Below are 21689 nucleotides of genomic sequence, written 5' to 3'. Positions count from 1 at the left end.
AATTTAAACACTGAAAAAAATTATACTTTGTGTTTGCGGTATGCTGTTGGGGATTTCTGATTGCAGTTACCAGAAAATAAATTTCTCGAGAAAAATTTAATTTTATATAAAACTAAAAAAAATTAATTGAAGGAAAACCCAAAGAGCTGTGAAATTTATTTTTCAGTTCACAGAAAAATCTTTATTTGAGGTTTCATTTCATTTTTTTTTAAATGTGCTTCAACTGAAATTTTGAATTAAAGTAAGAAGCCAGTATCGAGCAAAACTTTTGTTTGATCTCAAAAATTTTCTTGAGCACTCCAAGGGCGATTTTCCCAGGGAAAGTGAATTATCCGGGTGAGAAATAGTGCAAAGCATTTCAAAGACATCGGATTTATAGAAGAATTGTATGGCCAGCATGGGTGTGGAACCATTGACCCTTGCAAATGGTGAGTAGCAGGAAATCCGCCCTTTTCGCAGGTTTTTCCCAGCCCATCCAGGTGCTCACATTCTTCTTTTCTGCCACTAAAATAGACATCAAACGGACCATTGAGCTGCTGGCGAAGCTCGAGATGAGTGGGGAGATTCCCACGACAAAGGTGGCTGCTCTGCAGAAGGTGCTCCAGAGTGACTTCTTCAATGCCGTGAGGGAAGTGTACGAGCATGTCTATGAGACTGTGGATGTCCAGGGATCGCAGGACGTTAGGGCATCAGCCACTGCCAAGGCAACAGTTGCCGCATTTGCTGCCAGCGAGGGACATGCTCATCCTCGTGTCGTGGAACTGCCAAAGACAGATGAGGGTCTAGGATTCAATGTAATGGGTGGTAAGGAGCAAAACTCACCCATTTACATCTCCCGGATCATCCCAGGAGGGGTGGCTGATCGCCATGGAGGACTCAAGAGAGGAGATCAATTGCTCTCTGTCAATGGTGTGGTGAGTATCTTCACTGACTTTCTCTCTCAATCCCTTTTTCAAAGATTAAATTAAATCTGAATTTAGATCAAGATTTAATTCTCATTTCAAAATTGATTTTATTACAATTTGTTAATTTTCAAGCCTTGATGAAAATCTCGTCCTTCCCGTCTACTTTCAATACTTGCGTAGGGCCTTGACAGACCTGAGGATTAGCCGAGAGACGGCTTAGCTTAATTATATTAGAAATAATGGTCAAACTAAATTTCCATCATTTTCCACTAAGTCGTCTCTCGGCTTAAGTCGTAAGTGTGTCTAAGGCATTAGGGTACTTTACTAAAAATCGGGCAGTGTTTAATGTCGGGCAGTACTTAATGTCGGACAAAGTCGGCGACACCGAAAGTCGGACTACGAAAGCTGGCTTCGGCACACAAATCATGTGAAATTGAGCTCCTCCTTAAGTGCTTTCCTTTCCAAACTTTGCCCTATCGGTAAATTGGTTTAGACAATGGCTTTACTTCTTTAATTTTTTTACTTCTTTAATTCTATTTTGGATGAAAACTAATTTTTCATTCCTAATGGGTTTATTATCGGATCATTATCAGTTGGAACCGGATCAGACTTGACAAAAATTCCAATACCTTTCTAACGAAACCAAAGTTGCTATTATACTGAAAATTGCTTACCGGTTCATAACAGGTTAATTACCGGTTTAAAACCGATTTTAATCGATTTATAAATCACTCAAAACATTGCTCAAAATAACTTAGGACTAATATAATTGAATTTTGAATAAAAATTAGTTTTAGCTTATGAATCGGTTCATTACCGTTTCATAACCGATTGGCACCGGTTCGGTTTTATTGTAAATTCCAAGACCTGTCTAAAGAACCCAAAATTACTTCAATAGGTCAACGAAAACACCCTCTAGAACCTTCTGAGCCTTTGATCTTGAAAAACATCAAAAAGATGATTTACCGTTACTATTGTATATTATATTTCCGTTTATAGAAGATTACTAAAAACTAAAGTATAAAAAAAATGACATGAGGTCCTTCAGGAAGACAGGACGAAGAATTAAGGACATGCAAATTGTCCTTGAAACGATTTATGGGCTATAAAAAAATCAAAGCAATGAGACTTCCTTTATAAACACTCAGCAACTCTTTTGGCAATTTTTCGAATATTAACAACTTTTTGTGCAACTAGAAAAATATTTTCCTTGCCTTTTTGCTGAGATTGTTTTGGAGAATAGAATTCTGGCTAGGAGCACATAGAGTGAGTGTTTTCAGGATAATTTGAACCAATTAAATATGATTCCGCTGTCCGTTCTAGGATTGTCACCAAGTTTTTTTTTTAAAGAATCTTACAAAAAATCACTCAAGATATGATGTAGAAAAAAATATACCGAGTAATATTAACTGCGGGAACTCAATTAGTCAAGGAATCAAGTGTTCCGGGTTTCAATCCCCTTTAGGTCACCAGGAATTTTTCTGGCGTTAAAGGTGTTCGGGTTGCATCCAGTGAGCTTCACTGCACTTGATTCCACGGGCATCGAACTGTCAACCTCATCCCGTACAAGAAAAAAATAATAATGAATGCCTAGAAATCCCCTTGCGGGAAGGTCTTGTTCCTTCATGGAATGTTGTGCTAGTATTATTATTATTATTATTATTATTAATATTAACTGCGTCTCCAGTTCGCATTTTCTGTATTTTCAGAACAGTTGAGACAGAGGTAAAAAATTTACGAAAATCTAATGATAGGAACTGTTACTGTTAACTGTTAACTGTTAAGGAATGTTATTAAAAAGCCTCCGCTAAGTCCATATAAAGTACCTGTTGGATTTTTAGGAAATTATCAGGAAATGTGATTCAATCCATTCGGAAATTTGATCCTTCAGGATTTAGAACTTCGACAAATTCGAGATTTTGACTTTTCGGGTTTTCGCTCACTTGGGATTATAATCCTTCGAGATTTTGAATTCGACCCATACGAGATCTGATCCTTAGGGATTTCAAATATCGGATCATTTGGGATTTAAATTTTTCGAAATTTCGACCCATACGGGATTTTTCCTTTTCAGGCTTTCGAGTCACTCCGGATTTTGATTCCTCGGGATTTCTAACTTAGACCCATTCGAGATTTGATCCACTGGGATTTTGACCCATTGCGGTTTTTGACTCACTCGACTTTGATCCTTTTGAATTTTGACTTTTAGGGTTTTTGAATCATTCGAGGTTTTGATCCTTTACGATTTCGAAATTACTCATTCAAGATTTGATTCACCGGCATTTTGACACATTCGGGTTTTTGACTTACTCGCGGTTTTGATCCTTCGCGATTTCGATTTCGACCCATTCGAGGTTTGATCCTTCAGGATTTCGGATTTCGATCCATTTCGGAATTTCGACCTATACAGGATTTTGACTTTTCAGGTTTTCGACTCACTCTGGATTCCTAATTTATACCCATTCGAGATTTAGTCCATCAGGATTTCGATCCCTCGAAATTTTGTCCTTATTAGATTTCTAATTCAACCCATTTAACATTTGATCCTTCAGAACCTTGACCCATTGGATTTCTTGACTCATTCGGGATTTTGATTCTTCGGAGTTTTGACTTTTCTTGTTTTCCATTCATTTGGGATTTTCATCCTTTGCCTTCACGATTTAGAATTCGACCCATTCGAGTTTTTCACATATTAGGGTTTTTGACTCACTCAAGATTTTACACCTTCGGGATTTTGACTTTTTAAGTTTTCGACTCACTCGAGATTTTGATCTTTCGGAATTTCTAATTTAGGTCCATTCGAGATTTAATCCTTTGTCATTTTGATCCTTCAGGATTTCGGCTTTCGATCCATTTGGGATTTAAATTTTTCGGAATTTTGATCCATTCGGGATTTTTCGACTTACTCTGGATTTTAATCCTTCAGAATTTCGAATTTCGTCCTTTTTGGATTTTTTTCCTTTCAAAATTATATCTAGGACCCCCTTCCTTCGAAATAGAGGAAAGTTGTTTTTGGCAAAGCTGTTGAGAAATCTTTCATAAAAAGAAATGTCCGATTTATAACATTTTGACCCAGGCTGTTCTATTTCGTTAAGCCGTTCGGTAAAGTTTGTTGATGCTAAGATCACCGTTTTAAATAAATTATGCGTTTTATGGCGTGAATGCATGATCCATAAGAATTTAAGTGTAAAATGTTCTATGGATCCAGTCTCAAACATTAACGGAAATTGTAGGAGTGTACCTCTTTTCTTTAGTATTTTGAAACAATTTAAAAATTAATAGTATAAATATAGCACTTGATTGATACCGGGAATGCTGCGGTTGCATTTTGCATTCAAATCAATCAAAACATAATTTTGCAGCACCTTTCATTTCAAGGTGGCACGCAATTCAACTTTGCCATGAGCCATGAGCCCTAAAACATTCAACTTGATACACATTAAACTTGGTAATATACAACTCTTAATAAAAATAAGTTTTTGAAATAAAAATATTCATTTTGGATATGATTTTTGTTAAATAAGGCTTCAGAGAATTAATTAAGCATAATTAAATGTTTTGAGAGGAAAGATTGAATAATAATTGTGAACTCATTTCACTTTTAATTCACTGGATTTGGTTAATTTGCATAAATACTTGCAACATTTGCAGCTGAAGAGAATCAATACTGAACAGTAATCTCTCTTCTCGTCTTTTGTGTGTAGTCTGTCGAGGGGGAGAATCATGAGAAAGCTGTGGAACTTCTCAAGCAAGCAATCGGATCGGTTAAGCTTGTTGTGAGGTACACGCCAAAGGTGCTGGAGGAGATGGAGTTGCGATTTGACAAGCAACGAGCAGCCCGTCGACGTCAGTTCCAGTAGAAAATCAGCGCTCTGAAAAGTTTTTCGTTTTTGTTTTTGTTTGAAAACATCAAAATGTGGAACGGAAATTGTGCCAGATAAACGCAAAATATTAAATCCACAAAATCCACTGTCACTGAATTAGAACTTTATGCAAGAAGTTTTCTTTGCTTGTCCTTTTAATTTTTAGAGGAGGTAGTCTGTCTGCCAACTTGTTTTTTTTTTTTAAGTAGTCTAGGAATTCCAGAGAATTTTTCTTTTATTTAAATTAATAAGACAACTATGAGTATTTTTTCAATTCATTTTTATTAAACATATAATTTCAATTTTTCTTCACATTTTTTTTTTACTCAGTTCCTACGCATCTCATTTTGCGCTTCTAAAAGTGTATAATTTTTCTTTCATTTTCTTTTCATTTTATTTGAAAATAAAAATGAAAACATAAGTTAATCTATGAAAGGTTTTACTGAAGATTTCAATAGATCCAAGAATTTGTCTTCAAGGTTTTTTTTGTGCCCCTTTCCATTACGTTTTTTTTGTATTTTCATCTTTCACTTACAGGTTATCCTCTGCATTTTTGAGAATGTTGCTTTTTTTAATAAACAAAATCTTATTCAAGTCACTCGAAATGAATTTCAAGAGCGGCAAATTTACAAAAATTCAGAATTTCGCAAAAGTTTATATAAAATATTTGAACAATTGTATAAACAAATTATAAATCTTTTATGTTTTTTTTCTATTTGCGCACTCTTCTATTTTTAAAAATAGTTTTCTTGAGTCACATGTTGCTCTACGTACAATGACGTCATCGTATCCTTTACATTATTTTGGATGCAAAATCAAATCAATATTTCTGTTAATTTATTTTACATAATTTTCTTTTATCATCAATCCACAGCATTGTAAAACATTGTGTGTCAAGTGTTAAATAAAACACAATTTAAAACTGTGTAAAATGTTTTCTTTTTGCGGTTTTTAGGTGATTTTCGTTTTGCAAATTGATGGAATTGTTGCAGACACTAATCAGAAAGTCTTCTATACAAAATATAAAAAATTACTGACATTGAAGATACTTCAAATTTCTTTTAGTTACTACGAAAAAAAGTTCTTTTTAAATAAAATTCTGAAAGGACGGATTTTTGCGTTAAAAGCCATAACTGAGTATTTAACCCTCAAACGGGCAAGGTGGAGTACAAGATTTATTCTATATGAGCAAAAAATGTTTTATAATAATCAACATTTTAGGCAGATTTTACAAATACAATTTTAATAAAAACAAGGATCCAGACTGTGAGAGGCTAGGGGAAAGCGCCCATGCTTCGTATGATTCCAAGCTTCATAATGACTAAATTTTTCCTAAGTTTCTGAATAAATGTGACTCTGCAATGTATTTTAAAAACCGGGCACTTCTCCCTAGTTTTTAAAATGTGGGTACGATGAGTCACAATTATTGAGAAACACAGAAAAAGTTTAGTAATTACGAAGTTTACAATCGTACGAAGCATGGGCACTTCCCCTACATCGATTTTTTTTAAAATATATTAAATGTTTTTTGAAAATATTCTCTTGATCAAAAAATCCAGAAAAATATTTAGAGTATGAAATTGTATGAGTCGTTAATCTTCAAGTGACTAACTGAACTAGCCTGCCTCTCCATTTTCCATAACGGGTACCTGCCTTCGAATGCCTTCAGTACGAAAATAAAATTCTCGCATCTGCTCCACGACCATTGTATTCCATACGCTGGACCGTTATGCCAAGCGCATAACACCTTTTGTTTTGTAAACACGTTTTCAGAACTGTCAATGAGAGTGAGCGAGATGACTAAATTAAATCTCATTCACTCTCAGTGAAATATCAAAAACATGTTTACAAACAAAAGTTATTGTGCGTTGGGCATTAGAGTAAATGCTGTGGACACCATTATAAAAAAAACTATAAAATTTTGATAGAAGATACTGCTGAAGGTAAGAACGAGAGACCAGAGGTAAGAGCAAAGGCAAATGGGCTCTTAAAAGACTAGGAAAATTTGATCATCGTTCCCTTTACATCTGCTACGACATTCTTGAACTAAGTTGAAACGTCTTAGTAAAGTTCTGCAAACAGAATACCAAACTCACAATGGTTTCAAAGAGGCTGCTAAATTAACCGTTACCCATCTTAATTAGAAAAACTCTAAAAAAAATTCCAATCTTTTTAATCTCTCTGGGATAGTATGGCGAAAAACACGAAACCTTTTTGGGTCTTTCAAAATACGACTTGCCACGCGGACGACGGACTATAAGGTATATGTCGTCGGTTGCCTCAGCAACTGTGCTAACTGCATTTGCTCTGTGTCAGCATTCGTTGTAAGCAACGCATCGCTGCGCGGCGTTTGCAATGAATGTAGACACAAAGCAGATGCAGTTAGCACAGTTGCTGAGGCAACCGACGATGCATCATCTTGGCATTGGCAACTGCAAAAGTTTTTATGTAGAACTCAGCCCTACATCCAAGTAATGGAGGCTCTGGAAGGACTAATTTAGATCCCACCGAGAAAATGGAGTTCCACAATGATAGAGCATGCAGAACGAAGATTTGACACAAAAATGCTCCGAAATGAATGTACAATGCTTCAAACTTTTACACATTATCAGATGATAGGAAGTGTTTTGAAGGATTTCAGAAATTCATAAAGAAGCACAAGCTCTATTTAAAAATTAAAAAAAAATATTTTCGAAATTTTAAGTGTGGCTTCATCACTTCGGCGAAGGCTGAGAGAAGCTAGTGCTATATTTCGACCGTAGATGTATACAAGCTGAAGTAAAAGTGGGAAATTCGGTCTAATTTTTTTATTCTTCAATTTGACTTTATTTTGCCAACGTTTCGATCCTGGATGGGATCTTCTTCAGGGCATCAAAGTGCTTAGGAGAACCAGCGTCAGGGAAAATACACAGAATTGCACTACTTTTTACTCTTCCAGAGAGCTTTGACGTATCACCTCTCATCACCAGATGAAGACTGTCTTCACATCTAGTCTTCATCTGGTGATGAGAGGTGATACTTCAAAGCTCTCTGAAAGAGTAAAAAGTAGTGGAATTTTGTATATTTTCCCTGACGGTGGTTCTCCTAAGCACTTTGATGCCCTGAAGAAGATCCCATCCAGGATCGAAACGTTGGCAAAATAAAGTCAAATTGAAGAACAAAAAAATTAGACCGAATTTCCCACTTTGACTTCAGCTGAGAGAAGCTTTGATCTATTAAAAAGAGTAAAGATTTTCTTGAGAAGTAGCATGAGTTTATCCTGCCTCAATCAGCTTGTGCCTGCTTTACACACATAAAGAAGAGCTTGACAGCATAGGCTGCAATTGTCTTATTAATGAATTTATAACACAGGTGTGCAAGAACCGTTTGAAACCGAAAAAAAACGTCAAATAAAGCTTGTTCGTCAATGGTCAAAACCCTACCTGAGCAAACTTATTTTGACGTTTATTCGGTTTCAACGGTTCCTGCACACCTCTGATTTATAAGATTTCTCCCTGCCTGAGCAAAATTCGTTCCAACGCCCCTGTTTACGAATATTTGCAACTAATCTCGGATAGGACAATTTCAGGACAACTTTAGGATAACGGCCCAAGCTACGTACAGCTTGGTGTGTCATGGTTCTGGATAGAGTTGGCGGAGAAGTGCTAGGAATAGAGGAGGTTAGTGTAAGTGGCACGGTCCATTAATGAAACGTTGTAGTCAACTAAGTAAGTAAGATTAGTACTTTTCGAATGAAGACTCACGATCTGGCAGACAAGTACTTTGATTCGCATGAAAAAGAAGCAAAACTTGACCGATTTCTGGATTGAGTTCTTTAAAGCCGAAATTTGTATGCTGCCATGGAAATAAGAAAAAGCAGTAAGTAGCGATGAACGGTACTTCATGTGATGTATTACATACTCATTGTTGTAAAGATAGGGGGTAGAGTCGCCGATAAGTCACTGATCACGCCGATCAGTTACTCTGATCGGCTGATCGTGCGGATCAGTCACTCTGGTCGGCTTATCATCTCGATCAGTCACTCTGATCGGCTGCTCGGACGATCAGTCTCTAGTTTACCAAAAATAAACAATTAATGGTAGACCTGCCCCCTGCCTCCGCCCACGTAAAGCATTCATGAAAAAGCGGCTAAAACTTATTCATACTCCTAATAATAATTTACGACTACCGCTTTTCAAAATACAACTCGCTTTGAATATAAAAAAAACGATTTACTTTTGACTAAAATAGATGCAAAAATGGAATATTTTAAAAACTGACTGAAGAAAACTCGTCAATCATTCTGCGTTCTTACGGAATATTCACGTCTATTTCTCCTGCATCAATGTGGCGATAGCTAAAAGCGTCATATTATTTCTTTAGGCCAAATTTCATATTGTAAAATAAAATTCATTATATTCGAAGCACTCACTTGCCTGCTTGAGGGTTATTTTTTTTAATTCACCTAATTTAACCACATTAGGAAAAAAGAATGTAAAGTCATTAAACCTCAAAGTGAATTAGAAAGTAAAAAAAAGACTTAAAAATTCTCAAAGTTCTTTCTATTTCTGACCAAAAAAATAAATGAAAATTTTACAAAAGAACAAATTCTTAACTTTCTATCAAACTCCATCTAACCTTCTCTTACATTTGCATCACAAAAAAATTATTATACATTTTTAAATGTTGGAAAGAAGAAAAATTCATATTGAGTGCACATAATTCTAAAAAAAAAAATAACTCATCTAAAAAAAGAACTGAAAATTTTAGTTTCATCAGAAAGAAAAAAAATAGAAAGTGATCTTTAAAAAATAGACGCATGAAAGACATTCTATCATCACAAAAAAAGAACAATGATTGTGTACAAAAATGTGTTGAAAAAAATTCACAATTTCTTGCTGCATATTATTGTAAATTTCGCAACAATCCGCGAAATACTTTTCCGGGATTTTCATTCACATATTTCAGAAAAATTGGCGTTTTCTTTTGTCTCTTACATGTTTTTTTTTTTAAATAATTAGGTGTATCTTTCCATTGTTTTTTAAAAAAATAAATTATACCAACACTATTATTTCACTTTCATCTTCAAGTACTCTGTTAACCATATAAGTTTAAATCGCGCTCTCTTTCTCTCTCTGTCTCACAAAAAATTAGCTGCATGTCTTCAGTATTCTGAAAAAGAAATTATTCAGTTTAAATATACAAAAAAAACACGAATTTTATATTCACTAAAATATAACATTAATGCCGACGTGATTCAGTTTTTTAGAAGAGCTAATCAATGGTTACAATTTAATTTACAAGGGAGGACTCAACCTAATAAAACTTGAAAAGCAATATTTAACTTAAGTTCTTATTTGATAAAATGGTTCTATTTAACTTGAAAATCTGGAAAAAAGATACACTATTTTGCTCGAAGGCAATGGTTCACTTTCAGTTTAAGCCCCGCCCAGAAGTTGTAATGGTCACACCTTCAGGAAACATAATCATTTAATTTTAATTTTTTAATTCCTCTACAATGAAATTCTATGGCATCGATTTGTTAGTCTCCCTCATCTTTTTATTTATAGGCAATTTTCTTTACTCCGCCTATTTCAAACTGGCCACGCCTCAATAAAAAAGGTTGCAAAATTTTTGGTCAGTATTTCAATAAACTTAGTACAAACCAAATTTGGTAGATCATTAAAAAGAATATTAAATGCTAAAAACGTAAAAATTTCGATGTTCGTAACCTGTATATCTAAGGAGTTGAAAATAAAATTCAACATTTTATTCAATAATTTAAAATCACGATGTAAGTTTAAAATAATTAAATAATTTGAATTGATCTAAATTATAATAACAATTATAACTTACTTGCTTCACGTTTGAAGGTAACGTGAAGCTAGGCTGCTGCAGTGAAGCACTGAATGCCTTTGGAATTTGCGAATTTGCATATTCGAAAACCCTCAACGCGAAGAAAAATACGACCCGGGACGTGAGCTTTATAAAATGAGTACTCTACCACTAGACCCATTGAGTGTCCTGAAGCTAGTAAAACCAAGTCAAAATTTGTGTTAAATTTTAGCTGAGATTCTTCACAATCTCAGCTTCTGTGGTTCGAGGTAAAGCGCGACCTCATCAGATCGGACTCTAAATTTGCATGTACAGTTTATGGCTCTCTTAGACCACCAAACGGACCCAAGTTGGAAGGTTTTCAAGTGGGTATTGGACTGCGCCAGGAGTATGTTCTATCGTTATTGTTGTTCATACTATACGGACAAGATGATGGTGCGCTGTCGGGGGTCGAATGCGATCCGTATTGGGGATTTCAGGGTGAGCCATTTCCTCTTTGCAGATGATTTGGTTATTTTTGGATCTTCCGAAGAAAAGCTTTAGCGCGTAGTTACCCGATTTGTAAAAGTTTTTGCCGAAACAGGTGTGAAGGTGGCCGTGGATAAGTCTCAGGTAATGGTGATTTCCCGATAGCCTGTACAATGCACTCTACATGTTAGTGGAGTTCCATTGAAACAGGTGGAAAAGCTCAAGTATCTTGGGGTGTTATTCACAAGTGATAGTAGGTTGGACACCGAACTATCGTCGCGAATCGGTCTATCGAATCGATCAAGCTGCTGCAGTAATGTTGATTGGTTTGGTGTAGAAAGGCGAACTTAGTCGTTTAGCCAAATTATCGGTTTTCAAAGCTGTGTTCATTTCTATTCTCACGTATGGTATTGGGTAACGACCGAATAAGTAAGATCGCGAGTACAAGTTGCCGAGATGGGGTACCTTCGGGCGGTTAAGGGAATCACTCTCCGCGATCGAGTGAGAAACGGAGCCGTTCATGAGGAGTCAAAAGTTGTGGAGTTGCTTCTTCGGGTTGAGAGATCACAACTTCGATGGTATGGTCATGCTTAACGAGTGAATGAAGAAAGATTCCCCAGAAAAGCTATGAAAGCCAATATGATGAGATCTTGACCTCAAGGCAGACCTAGGACAAGGTGACTGAATCAAATTTTAGGATCTTGCCTTGGAACGTCCTGAAATCGAATCCAAACATTCGTCTGATTGATAGACATAGGCTGATAAACTGGATGTCATGGATGCGCGATCCTAATAGGGATAAGCGGTTGAAAAAAATATGGTAATGATGATGATAGATTACGGAATATCATACGTGCCGAAAACCGATTTTCGTGGCCAGCCGATTCTCCGTAGTACAAACGCTTCTGGTGAGGTGAGAGTATAAAAAAAATGGATAAACAGTTTTCGGCAAAAGTTTAATATCGGGTTAACGTCATCAGATCAACCCCCTCATCCCCTTCCGCCATTTTGGAATACTCCTAAATTTAATTTTTAGTAACTCAGCTCCTATATGGCATGGATAGGTCGCAAATTTTAGTATTGTAACGAAATTGAACTACTGGGGCCTCTCGGGATGAATTTTGAACACTAGGAATTTGCACTATTACATTTACTTGCACTCACTTTACATTTTGGTCATAATGCACTCTAGCGAGATTAGTGGACATCTGAACTTTTATCATCGATAGAAATATCTCCCACTTTCTTCTCGATCTCTCCTGACTAGCTGGGTCTAAAAGCTTTCTAGTACAAAAACCTTAAGCCCCCGGCCCATCTCACCCCGGATAAAAGGAGTCAAAAATTTAATTTTCATATGGCCATATTTCCGTTTCTAATTGTCAGAATTTGAAAAAGTTTGATGATTTGGGAGTCTTTCGTTAAATGCTACAACTCTTCCGAACATCTTTATTCGATTTTACCGAGGGTCCGCTTAATTGAAAAGTCGATTTTAGAGAATTCGATGTCATGTATTTCGAAACTTTCATTTTCGATGAAATTTTAGTATGTCGAAGCTAAGGTCGAGACCTTAGCTTCAACATACTAATCAACATACTATAGTGCTTTGTGTAGTGCCCCAACCAAGATCTACAGGAATTGTGCGATCAGTAAATTTTTCGGTTCCACTCATTGTCAGTAATATGGCATTGAGCCTGTGCTCTCAATGGAGAATGTCAGGTCCTGGATCTATGCTGCAAGCGGTGAGGATATCGAGGGAACGCTGAAGTCGACGTATGCTTAGTGTTTCATACTGTGTCTACAAACAAGTGTTTTAACCGTTTCAATCCATGTCAATCCACACCATTAAATTAACTTTTGCGTGCTATGCAAGAAGCCAAACAGTCTTTATGGCTAGATTTTCTTTAAATTCTCTCTGTGAACATACCCATTTTCCCATGTAATGTGACCTATGTGCTAATGTATGGTCGCGAAATATACAACCAATGAAGGGACTTTCCATCGTTTCCGTCCTGGAGGTTGGAATCGATGCTAATACGGCGATGGCCGCATGGGGGGTAGGACAAAAATCAGAAATGACAATAAACAAATCAATCAATCAATTTTAGTATGTTGAAGCTAAGGTCGAGACCTTTTCAACAGTGGATCGGACTTTGCCGTCGCTCTACTGTGGATTCGAGCTATAAATGATGGTAACTTGACCGAACCATATCTTCGGTGTTTATAAAGCGATTTTGATGATATTTTAGTATATTGTATCTGAGATCAAGGCGTTTCTGATGATGGATCGTATCTTTTCCTACTACCCCACTGTAACCTGACCCTTACTATACAAAAATCGACCGGGCTCTGTCTGTAATGTTTATTAACCGATTTTAATGAACTTTTTCTTACTTTCGTTGGCCTTCCATTACTCAAAATATTTAAAATAGACAATGACCACTGATAAGCCCAGATAAGCTCATGGCAGTTGAGATTCCTTACAGGCGACCTCGAAATTCATGCAGCTCGGGGTCCTTCCAACTCAAAATACTTGAAAATTCGATTTTGAGTTGAATTTTGAGGTTAAAGAATTGTGTCGAGCAAATTTTATGCGTTTCTGCCACTGAGGACAATTTGCTGAATTTTTCTGTACTGTAAAGTGATAAATATTTACATAAATTCCTTCCTGCAGTACTGATCCTCAATCTTCGCTTAAGTTTACCTGGGTTTTAGCCAGGAACTCAATCTTTTTCAAAGAAACTGAGTCGCAGGAAGTTAATGATTAATTTGCCATTATATAATTTCCTGGTTCAGATTCGGTTTTTGTTTTTTAAATAATGACTTTCGAGAGAAATCAGTTTTTCGAATTTTTATGAAATACCTTCAAATTTCATTTTGAAAAGGAATAAAAATCAATTGAGCAAATATATAACATATTTTATAGCACTTACTCAAGAAGTTCATTTCTCGGAGGAATCAAATGTTAGCATTCACACGCTGGCGGCCAATTCACCAAATGCCTGTTCAAGGCAATGCTTGAGCTCAGCATATGTTACCACGAGGACTGATTGTTCATCTCTAGACATCAATTGTACCTGCAGAAAATTAATCAATGACCAAAATCCCTCCATTTGACCAAAATTTTGACCAAACTCACCCTCTCCATTGTCCCAGCATCGAGTTTATTGAGACATTGGACAATGTGTGCATGATCTAACCAGGGTCGTCCATCTTCACTCACAGAGTGAAATAAATAATCGCGGAAGAGTTTCAACATGTAACGATCTCCAGTTTCTGACCAAGTCACATCCATATTGAGTCTAAATTTAAATTAAAAAAAAAATAGAATTTTTAATTCTCTCTTTGGCGCCCCATTCAAATGCAAAAACTTTGAAAAACTAAAAATTTATTTACTCTGGACGTTCATTGATGCATCCTAATTTTACAAGTAGCCTGTAGAGTCTCCCATTTTCCATTTCCTTGGCCAATTCGTCGTCTTGCATATCACACTGCGTCTGGAGGGCGTCAAGTTGAATGTAGAAGCGTGCACCAATCATTGGCATCAAGTCCGAGACGGCACGTCGATTTGTCGTTGTCAGTAGGTACCTAAAGATTTGCATTTTATGCCCCGTCCCCAAAAATAACAATTTTTCCAATGAACCATTACCACAAAAGAAAAATATTTTAATTTTTTTTTAACATACATTAAATTGAAAAGTAAATTTAATGGAATGCATAACTCACAAAATTAAATTTCTCAAATCACTTGAATAGTGTCTGGCCACCAATTCGATGCTTGCCTGAACCTGATCACGGTGTATCGAATGAAGACAACGGCAAGCTAGTGCTAAAACTAACTTACCCAGAGATGTTAAGTCCTCCTAATTTCAAGGGAAAAATAACCATTTCAATTTCATATTTCTTCTTCAAATAGGATTTTCTGGAAACTGAGAAACATTTACTGTTTGATGGCCGGCCTAGGCAAAGTTATCTTTCCATTTCTACTTCAAAAATTTGAGTAGAATTTCTAGGAGATTTTTAGATATGTCATAGACTCGTTCAATACCTTTCGAAAATGCTGACAAAGTTCAAATTTTATATTTTCGTTTTAAAGATGATAATATTTCAAAGTTTTTATGTGTCTAGCCATGTAACATCTGAACGTAATACGTAAGTATAGGATTAACGTTTCAAAAGTGCGAAATAAATTTTCGGTTTCTGCCCTCTGGCAGGACAATAAAAAGGCAAAGCTTTCCATGCTTTACAAAGTGGTACATTATCGATTCATTACCGATTAAGTCAGATGCAATAAGATTATAAACTTCAAAATCTTTCGAAAAAACCCAAATTTAAGCAAATCGGTTGAAAAATAGGAAGTGTTTAAATTTTGACATTCGAAAATTCGATATCGAAATGTTGTTCGAACACAGGTGTCTTAGGACGAAATATATTTACCTAGACTACCTCCAGGGGTCTCGGTAGCTCAATGGGCAAAGTGTTGGCTTTGTGACGCAGAGGCCCTCGGTTCGATCCTTGATCGAAGCGCGTCCGGTGAATAATTGGAAAACAGTTTTTCACCGTCCTTAAAAGCTACAAACTGAACGCAAAAATATCAAGAAGAAAGTATGATAAAAGATAAGGGAGCAAAAAAAGGATTTGTGATGGAGCAAAAAAGAAAAATGATAGGAAGAGATGAGAGGAACAAACATATAGGAAAAAAGAAAACAAATGGAACTCGTATGAAAATGAGAGTGAGCGAAATGGCTATATGGACCTGATTGAGTCTGACAGCCAAAACGTAAAACAAGAGAGAGAGAGACCCAGTAACGAAAGAGTTTTGGGTTCGAAAAATTTTGACGGTGGCGACCCCCCAATTTCTTCAGAGTGTGGTGGTCACCATCAAAAACTAATTTAATTCTGTGCGGTGGCCACCAATGCGGCGGCGCTACGGTATTTTCCCCACATTCACCACCAAAAGTTCGGTGTTTGTACAGTAGTACGACGTGTAGGACTCTGTATAGTACTTGTGTTATGGAAAATTTTTACAGCGTGACACAAGACGTTCCTGGAACTTTGTTCCGGATTCGTCTGTCAGATGGCTGAATCCTCAGAGTTGTGATTTTTTTATTAGTGAAAAATGATAAAATTAGTGTTTTTTCAAGCAATTGACCAGCAGGATTCCAGAGAGCAGTACAGGTACGTGATAATTTGATTGCAGTTCTGTAGAGTTTTTCATTTTTTAGGTCTTAAAAACACTGAAATATAAAAGTGACGCTTAGTGAGCGTCCTTTGGTTTTTGGGGCTCCCAAGGCAAATTTTTTTTATAAAATATTCTTGAAGAGTCCCAAATTCAAGTTAGTAGTGTTGTTTAATAAGAAAAAAAATATCTGGGCAGTAGATGAAAAAAAGGTTGCATTAGGAAGCTCTAACCTCATTCTAATTCATTTTCCATCCGGAAGCCTTTTTTGGGCCCCACATTCAATTTATAATAAGGTGTGAGAATTTCCTCAACCTCCATGGATAAGTATATTGGGTTTAAAAAGGATTTCTTTGATAGGATTTTTTCTTTAATTTTTTTTAGGGTAATTTAGGGCAACATGTTTTCATTTCTCAAACACTTTCTGTCCGGAAGTATCTTTTCTAGGGTTTCAGATCGTAATTAAGGATGAAATAATCGTATTTCCTCAATCCTTGTGGATCTGCGTGTTAGGTTTAACCCTTTAAGGACGAAATACTTTTTACTGACCGAAAATGAACAATGAAAATGAAACCGATAATCAAAATCAGTGACACGTTTTACATCTAACTTTGTAAAATCCAATCTGATTCGGTGCATTTTTTACCTCTACATGATAGGGACAAAAATAACCTAAAAAATCAAGAAATTTTTCTGACGATACCAATGAATGATAATTGTCACTCTAATGAAAAATATAATGTATATGAGCGTAGTAACTTTCTATTCACAAAAGGGTTTTGCTTAAAAAAATTGGAATATAAAGAAGTAATTTGAAAATTGCTCAATTTTGAGTTTAAATATAGCAAATAGCTGGACATTTGTAAAAAATATCCTAAATTCCTACAACTTTAAAAAATATGATACTCTCATAAATACAGAACTACGGTGCGCTTCCATTATTGAAACCATCACAAAAAGACAGCACTATTGTTAGAAGATGTGGTCTAACAAACAAAGAAAAAGAAAAGTAACGTTTTTGCTTATAACAGCAAATTATTTGAGGATCTGAAAAGCTGTTGGCGCAAAGATTAAAAAATAAAAATATAAATATATGAATTTTTCGTTTATATCTTTTAAATTATGTAAAAGTAAATAAATATTTAAAATAAAAGTCTTCACCATTTTTAATTATTACACTCAGTCCCGGCATTAAGTCCTTCGGGATTATGCACCTGACGGAATTATGCACACACAATTATGCAAATTTGCCTACCATCGGGAGTCAATTTATGAAATCATTTTTGAAATACGCCTGAATGCATACTATGGTGCGTCGCGGGAAATTTGAAAACATTTTGCTACTTTTCCAGAACAAAATTTTAATTTCTTTTTTTTAAGGTATTTTTTTTTATTATTCTAACCATTTATTGAAGAACTCTGGCCATGTACTGTTTGTTAATGCATTTATATTGTTGAATTAGTTGAAACATTTGAATCTTTTTGTTTGAACTACTTTTACTCTGCGCGGAATTCGTTCAACGGTCAATTTATTCAAAAGAAAGCCCCTGTAGGTATGCAAATTTTCTCGATGCATAATGCCATTTCGCGCGTTTTTTTTCGATCCCGAAAATGTGCATAATGCCGGGATCTAGTGTACTGAGATATTTCATTTAGGTCTCAAATAATTAAGACTAAAAAAAGGCCGCCAAAATATGAATATTTCAAAATTTAAAACTGTGAGCCTAGGTAAATGCTTGACGTAGACTGAATCATAGATACGTTCTGAAAAGGTCTTGACATCAGCTACAACATAGTAAAATTTCAGCCCAATCGGATGAGTTACAGGTGATCTTATAGATATCATGCATCTTACCCTTAGATTGAAGATCTTCAATGTCGTTTATTATTAAAAATTGTTGATTTTTTAATATTTATCAGAAAGTGCAGTCACCTGCACCTTATCTCAAATGTAAGCTTTTTTCTTAATTTTTTACATAGTAAAATTTTATAAAATAAATTCTAATGAAACAAAATCCATTCACTAACGACTGAATACAAATAATTTTACCCGTGACATTAGCTCTGAAAAATACGACCGATTTTAGTGTAAATTTTTCCCTGATTTCGTACACATTTCACGAGATATCTCCAAAACTACGTAGGTTGCCAATTTGGGGTTTTCGGTTGCCTATTCAATATTAAGTTGGCTTTTATTTTGGATTTATATTTTTTGCTAATTCATTCTACATTGACAGAAAACAGCTAATAAACCCAAAATTTTTTTCGGCGCGCTAGAAACAAATGGGAAACATAAGAAATGTCATGCCTCTGATTTTACCCATTCACTCCCCTCCTTTCATTTTAACTTTTGAAGAGTAAAGTTAAGAAATAGCGAAAAAAGGGCACAAACATTAAAAAGAAATAAATTTAGGTAGTCAGGAAAAATTATTTTATCTACGGGTCACACGGGTGACCCAATCGTCTTTAAAATGTTAAAAATAATTTATTTGATAGTTTTTTCGTTATTTACTTTTAATAAGAAAATATTTTTATATGGGATTTTTAAAACTATTTTGTATCATCGTTACAGAAAAACTGGAGTGCACCGAGTTAGCACTTATTGAGAGCCAGCAACTATAAACTTACGTCAAATGACGAGAAGGACGGACATAAGCGGTTAGGAAAACATCGGCAGAAAACATAATTTCTAATTAATTTTAATAAATTTTTCAAATTTTCTCGATTTTGTATGGTATTCGCACTTTCACGATTTAAGTAGCACATTTTGCATTTGGGTATATTGAGATGGCAACCCTAAAACATTATACTTCTTTCGTATTTTAATAATTAATATTTCAAGTGGAACTTTTTACAAGTATTTAGATTGGACTGCTCATATTTAACACATAACTTTCGTTCTAAAATATTTATTTTTTTGTTTTTATTTCTATAAGTAACTTAATTGCCGTCACTTATTGAGATACAGAAATGTCATTTCCTGGACATATTTTCTGTCTTTCCCTACGTTGTTTTTGCGTTTAAATGTAAATAATTTTATATTATACAACTTTCTAAAACATAACAAAAAACAGTTTCTATATTTGAGAAAAAAATGAATCTTTGATGCAAAACATATTATTTTAGCGCGATACGCCACTCTTATTCTTAGAAAATACCAGTATTACAGATAATATTTCCGGAGATTTGACTCAGATTTTTCACAAATGTGACACTTTGCATGGATTAATACAAGAACACTTTTTTTTAATAAAATATTAATCAATAGTTAATTATTATTGAAAGAAATAGTTTTTTGTGCCTAATTATCATTTAATTTTTATCACTAGAATGAATGAAACGCCATTCTTTTATAATCTTTTTAAGAAAATCAGCAAAAAATATTTATGAAAATTTAAAATTAAGCAAAATGTTCAGTATAAACCTATTTAAGATAAAACCGGATTTAAAATGTACACAATTTTCTATCTAATTATGTAATGAAAAATTAAAAAATCCCAAAAATGCTCAAAATGCCACTAAAATCGCGAAAGTACGATATAAATAACATAAAAATTTGTAATTAAATTAATTAATTGTATTTTATAAATTTAAATGCAAATAAATTTAATTTCAGTATATATTTTAGATTTATTATTAAAAATACGGTTAAAACCGGTAAAAAACCGTTGGTCAGTTGAAATTAAAAAAATGTCGTTATTTTAAAATTCAAAAATTGCGAATTCCCCACAGCATTTTCACCACTCAACCCCGAACAAAGTTCCTGGAACGTCTTGTGTCACGGTCATTAAAATTTCCATAAGGCAAGTACTATACAGAGTACTACTTGTCGTACTACTGTACAAACACCGAATTTGCGTTACTGGGGAGACTACCTCCAAAACCTATTCGAAAATGAAAAAAATCTAGGAGCCGTTTTCGAAATAAACAAAAAAAAACATTGTTTTTGGAGGGGAATGGGGAAGGGGAAAGGCCTGTTCTAAATAATGTTGACTTATGGGGCAGGATTGTTGTACACCGGGAGTCGATATTTCTTACCGTTTGGCCTTTAGCTGTATCAACCTTTCGAACAAATAAAAGATATATGAGAAAGATACATCAATTATGGGTACTGTACCGAGTTATGACCGATTGGGCTCAAACAGAAGTAGATTTTGATTCTCCAATAGTGTCTTGGATGAAAGGTAAATGGAACTCTATTTGCACAAAAAGTCGTTGATGTTCGAAGAATTCAAATTCAATTTCGAATTTTCATACTAAATTTTCGAACAAGGTAGGTAAAAATTTATCAAATATCACATTAAAAAGCTCGCAAAAGAGTTACTCAGTGATTAAGTAATGGGACCAGAACAGTAAGCGTCGTTGTTCTGTTTTATTCCTCACAACAATGTGAAGACCGTCGCATTTTGACACTTGAGCACTTCGAAATTCGAACAGGATGTACCTCAGCCAATTTGCGGAATTATCAAGAAGTAAGAAAGTCTCTTTTTTGGATCTTCAAATAGATTTTCTAATTTTTCAAGATCTACTTCTGTACGGAAAGATTAAGTCCAATGTAGGCGGGTTGGGAATTTTTAAGATCTGTCAAAAATCCAAATTTAAGCGTATCTGTTGTAAAATAGGCTTTTCAAAGTAATTAAGCTCTGGCCTTCGAAAATTCGATATCGAAATATTTTTCGAACTATTTTTTTTGCATAAATTTGTGATTGTCTAACAAAACTTTACGAACAAATGACACAATTTTACAAACATTTTTTGTGTGATTACGAACATTTACTAACAAATGTTTGTAAAAGAACAAAAAACGCTCGTCAAGTGATCATGTTACGAACAATGTTTGTGGAAAAAGTACAAACTTTTCGAACTTTTTAGTGGTTTATACGATTTACTAGAATTTTGTAAGTTTCCAGTAGAGATTCACAAATATTTATGATCAAATTAAAGTTTTTTTTCTGTGTACCTAATTGAATTTCCCTTGCTCTCTTTTAAAAAAATTCGCAAAGTTTAGTTTCCTTTAGATTCTATGGAGTGATGTACAAGAATTCAGCGCCTCTGGTGTTGGTTTTACAAGCTTTCTAACTTCTAGAAAGTTGTTAGCTTTTGAGAGACTTTCATATATCTCTTTGCAGAAATGAAATTACCCAAACATTAAAAACCAAAAAATCAGATCGCGGGTGCAAAAGAAAAATTGATAAATATTATACTATTTTGGAACATAATTAGAGAGAATCTTTGAAATAGAGTACCTTTGAAATTGGGGCTTTTCCTCTATTTTTAAAAAGGAAATTAATTAAGGCTTACTATACTTCAATTTAGCTTCATAATTGATTTACGGAGATAAATTGTATCACGATAAACGGAATTATCACACTAGAAAATTTCACATTAAAATTAAAGTGAAAAGTTGCTCATTAAAATTTCTAGAACCACTCGAAATCGCTGATTTAGTCAGGACACATTGCT

The 21689-nt window shown here is 34.8% G+C and overlaps 2 protein-coding genes and 1 long non-coding RNA gene across 6 annotated transcripts in view; 1 reads left to right on the top strand and 2 right to left on the bottom strand.

The window, feature by feature from the left end:
• Window positions 1–231: 231 nt before the first annotated feature.
• LOC129801919 (protein lin-7 homolog C) lies at window positions 232–5693 on the top strand. The gene is made up of 3 exons (XM_055847386.1): window positions 232–428; window positions 514–914; window positions 4610–5693. Exons 1-3 carry the CDS (start codon window positions 389–391, stop codon window positions 4763–4765), a joined length of 597 nt encoding a protein of 198 aa, XP_055703361.1. The 5' UTR covers window positions 232–388; the 3' UTR covers window positions 4766–5693.
• A 3594-nt stretch (window positions 5694–9287) lies between these two features.
• LOC129801917 (PAN2-PAN3 deadenylation complex subunit PAN3) overlaps window positions 9288–21689 on the bottom strand; it is a 36330-nt gene continuing 23928 nt past the window's right edge. For all 4 annotated transcript variants that reach the window (XM_055847382.1, XM_055847384.1, XM_055847381.1 and 1 more), the window contains 5 exons: window positions 14774–14910; window positions 14444–14635; window positions 14187–14349; window positions 13981–14124; window positions 9288–9919 (listed from right to left, as the gene is read on the bottom strand). In XM_055847382.1, coding sequence (XP_055703357.1) covers window positions 14020–14124; window positions 14187–14349; window positions 14444–14635; window positions 14774–14910 — 597 coding nt within the window. In that variant the 3' untranslated portion in view covers window positions 9288–9919; window positions 13981–14019. The remainder of the gene's footprint in view (window positions 9920–13980; window positions 14125–14186; window positions 14350–14443; window positions 14636–14773; window positions 14911–21689) is intronic.
• LOC129801920 (uncharacterized) lies at window positions 15123–20489 on the bottom strand. The gene is made up of 2 exons (XR_008751740.1): window positions 20102–20489; window positions 15123–15493 (listed from the first exon to the last, which is right to left on the bottom strand). It is a non-coding gene; the product is annotated as an uncharacterized LOC129801920 (long non-coding RNA).

Source organism: Phlebotomus papatasi, chromosome 2 (assembly GCF_024763615.1).
Source record: "Phlebotomus papatasi isolate M1 chromosome 2, Ppap_2.1, whole genome shotgun sequence".
Taxonomy (NCBI): Eukaryota; Metazoa; Arthropoda; class Insecta; order Diptera; family Psychodidae; genus Phlebotomus; species Phlebotomus papatasi.
Note: the sequence above shows the minus strand (reverse complement) of the source record. Positions and strands in the feature narration are given on the sequence as shown.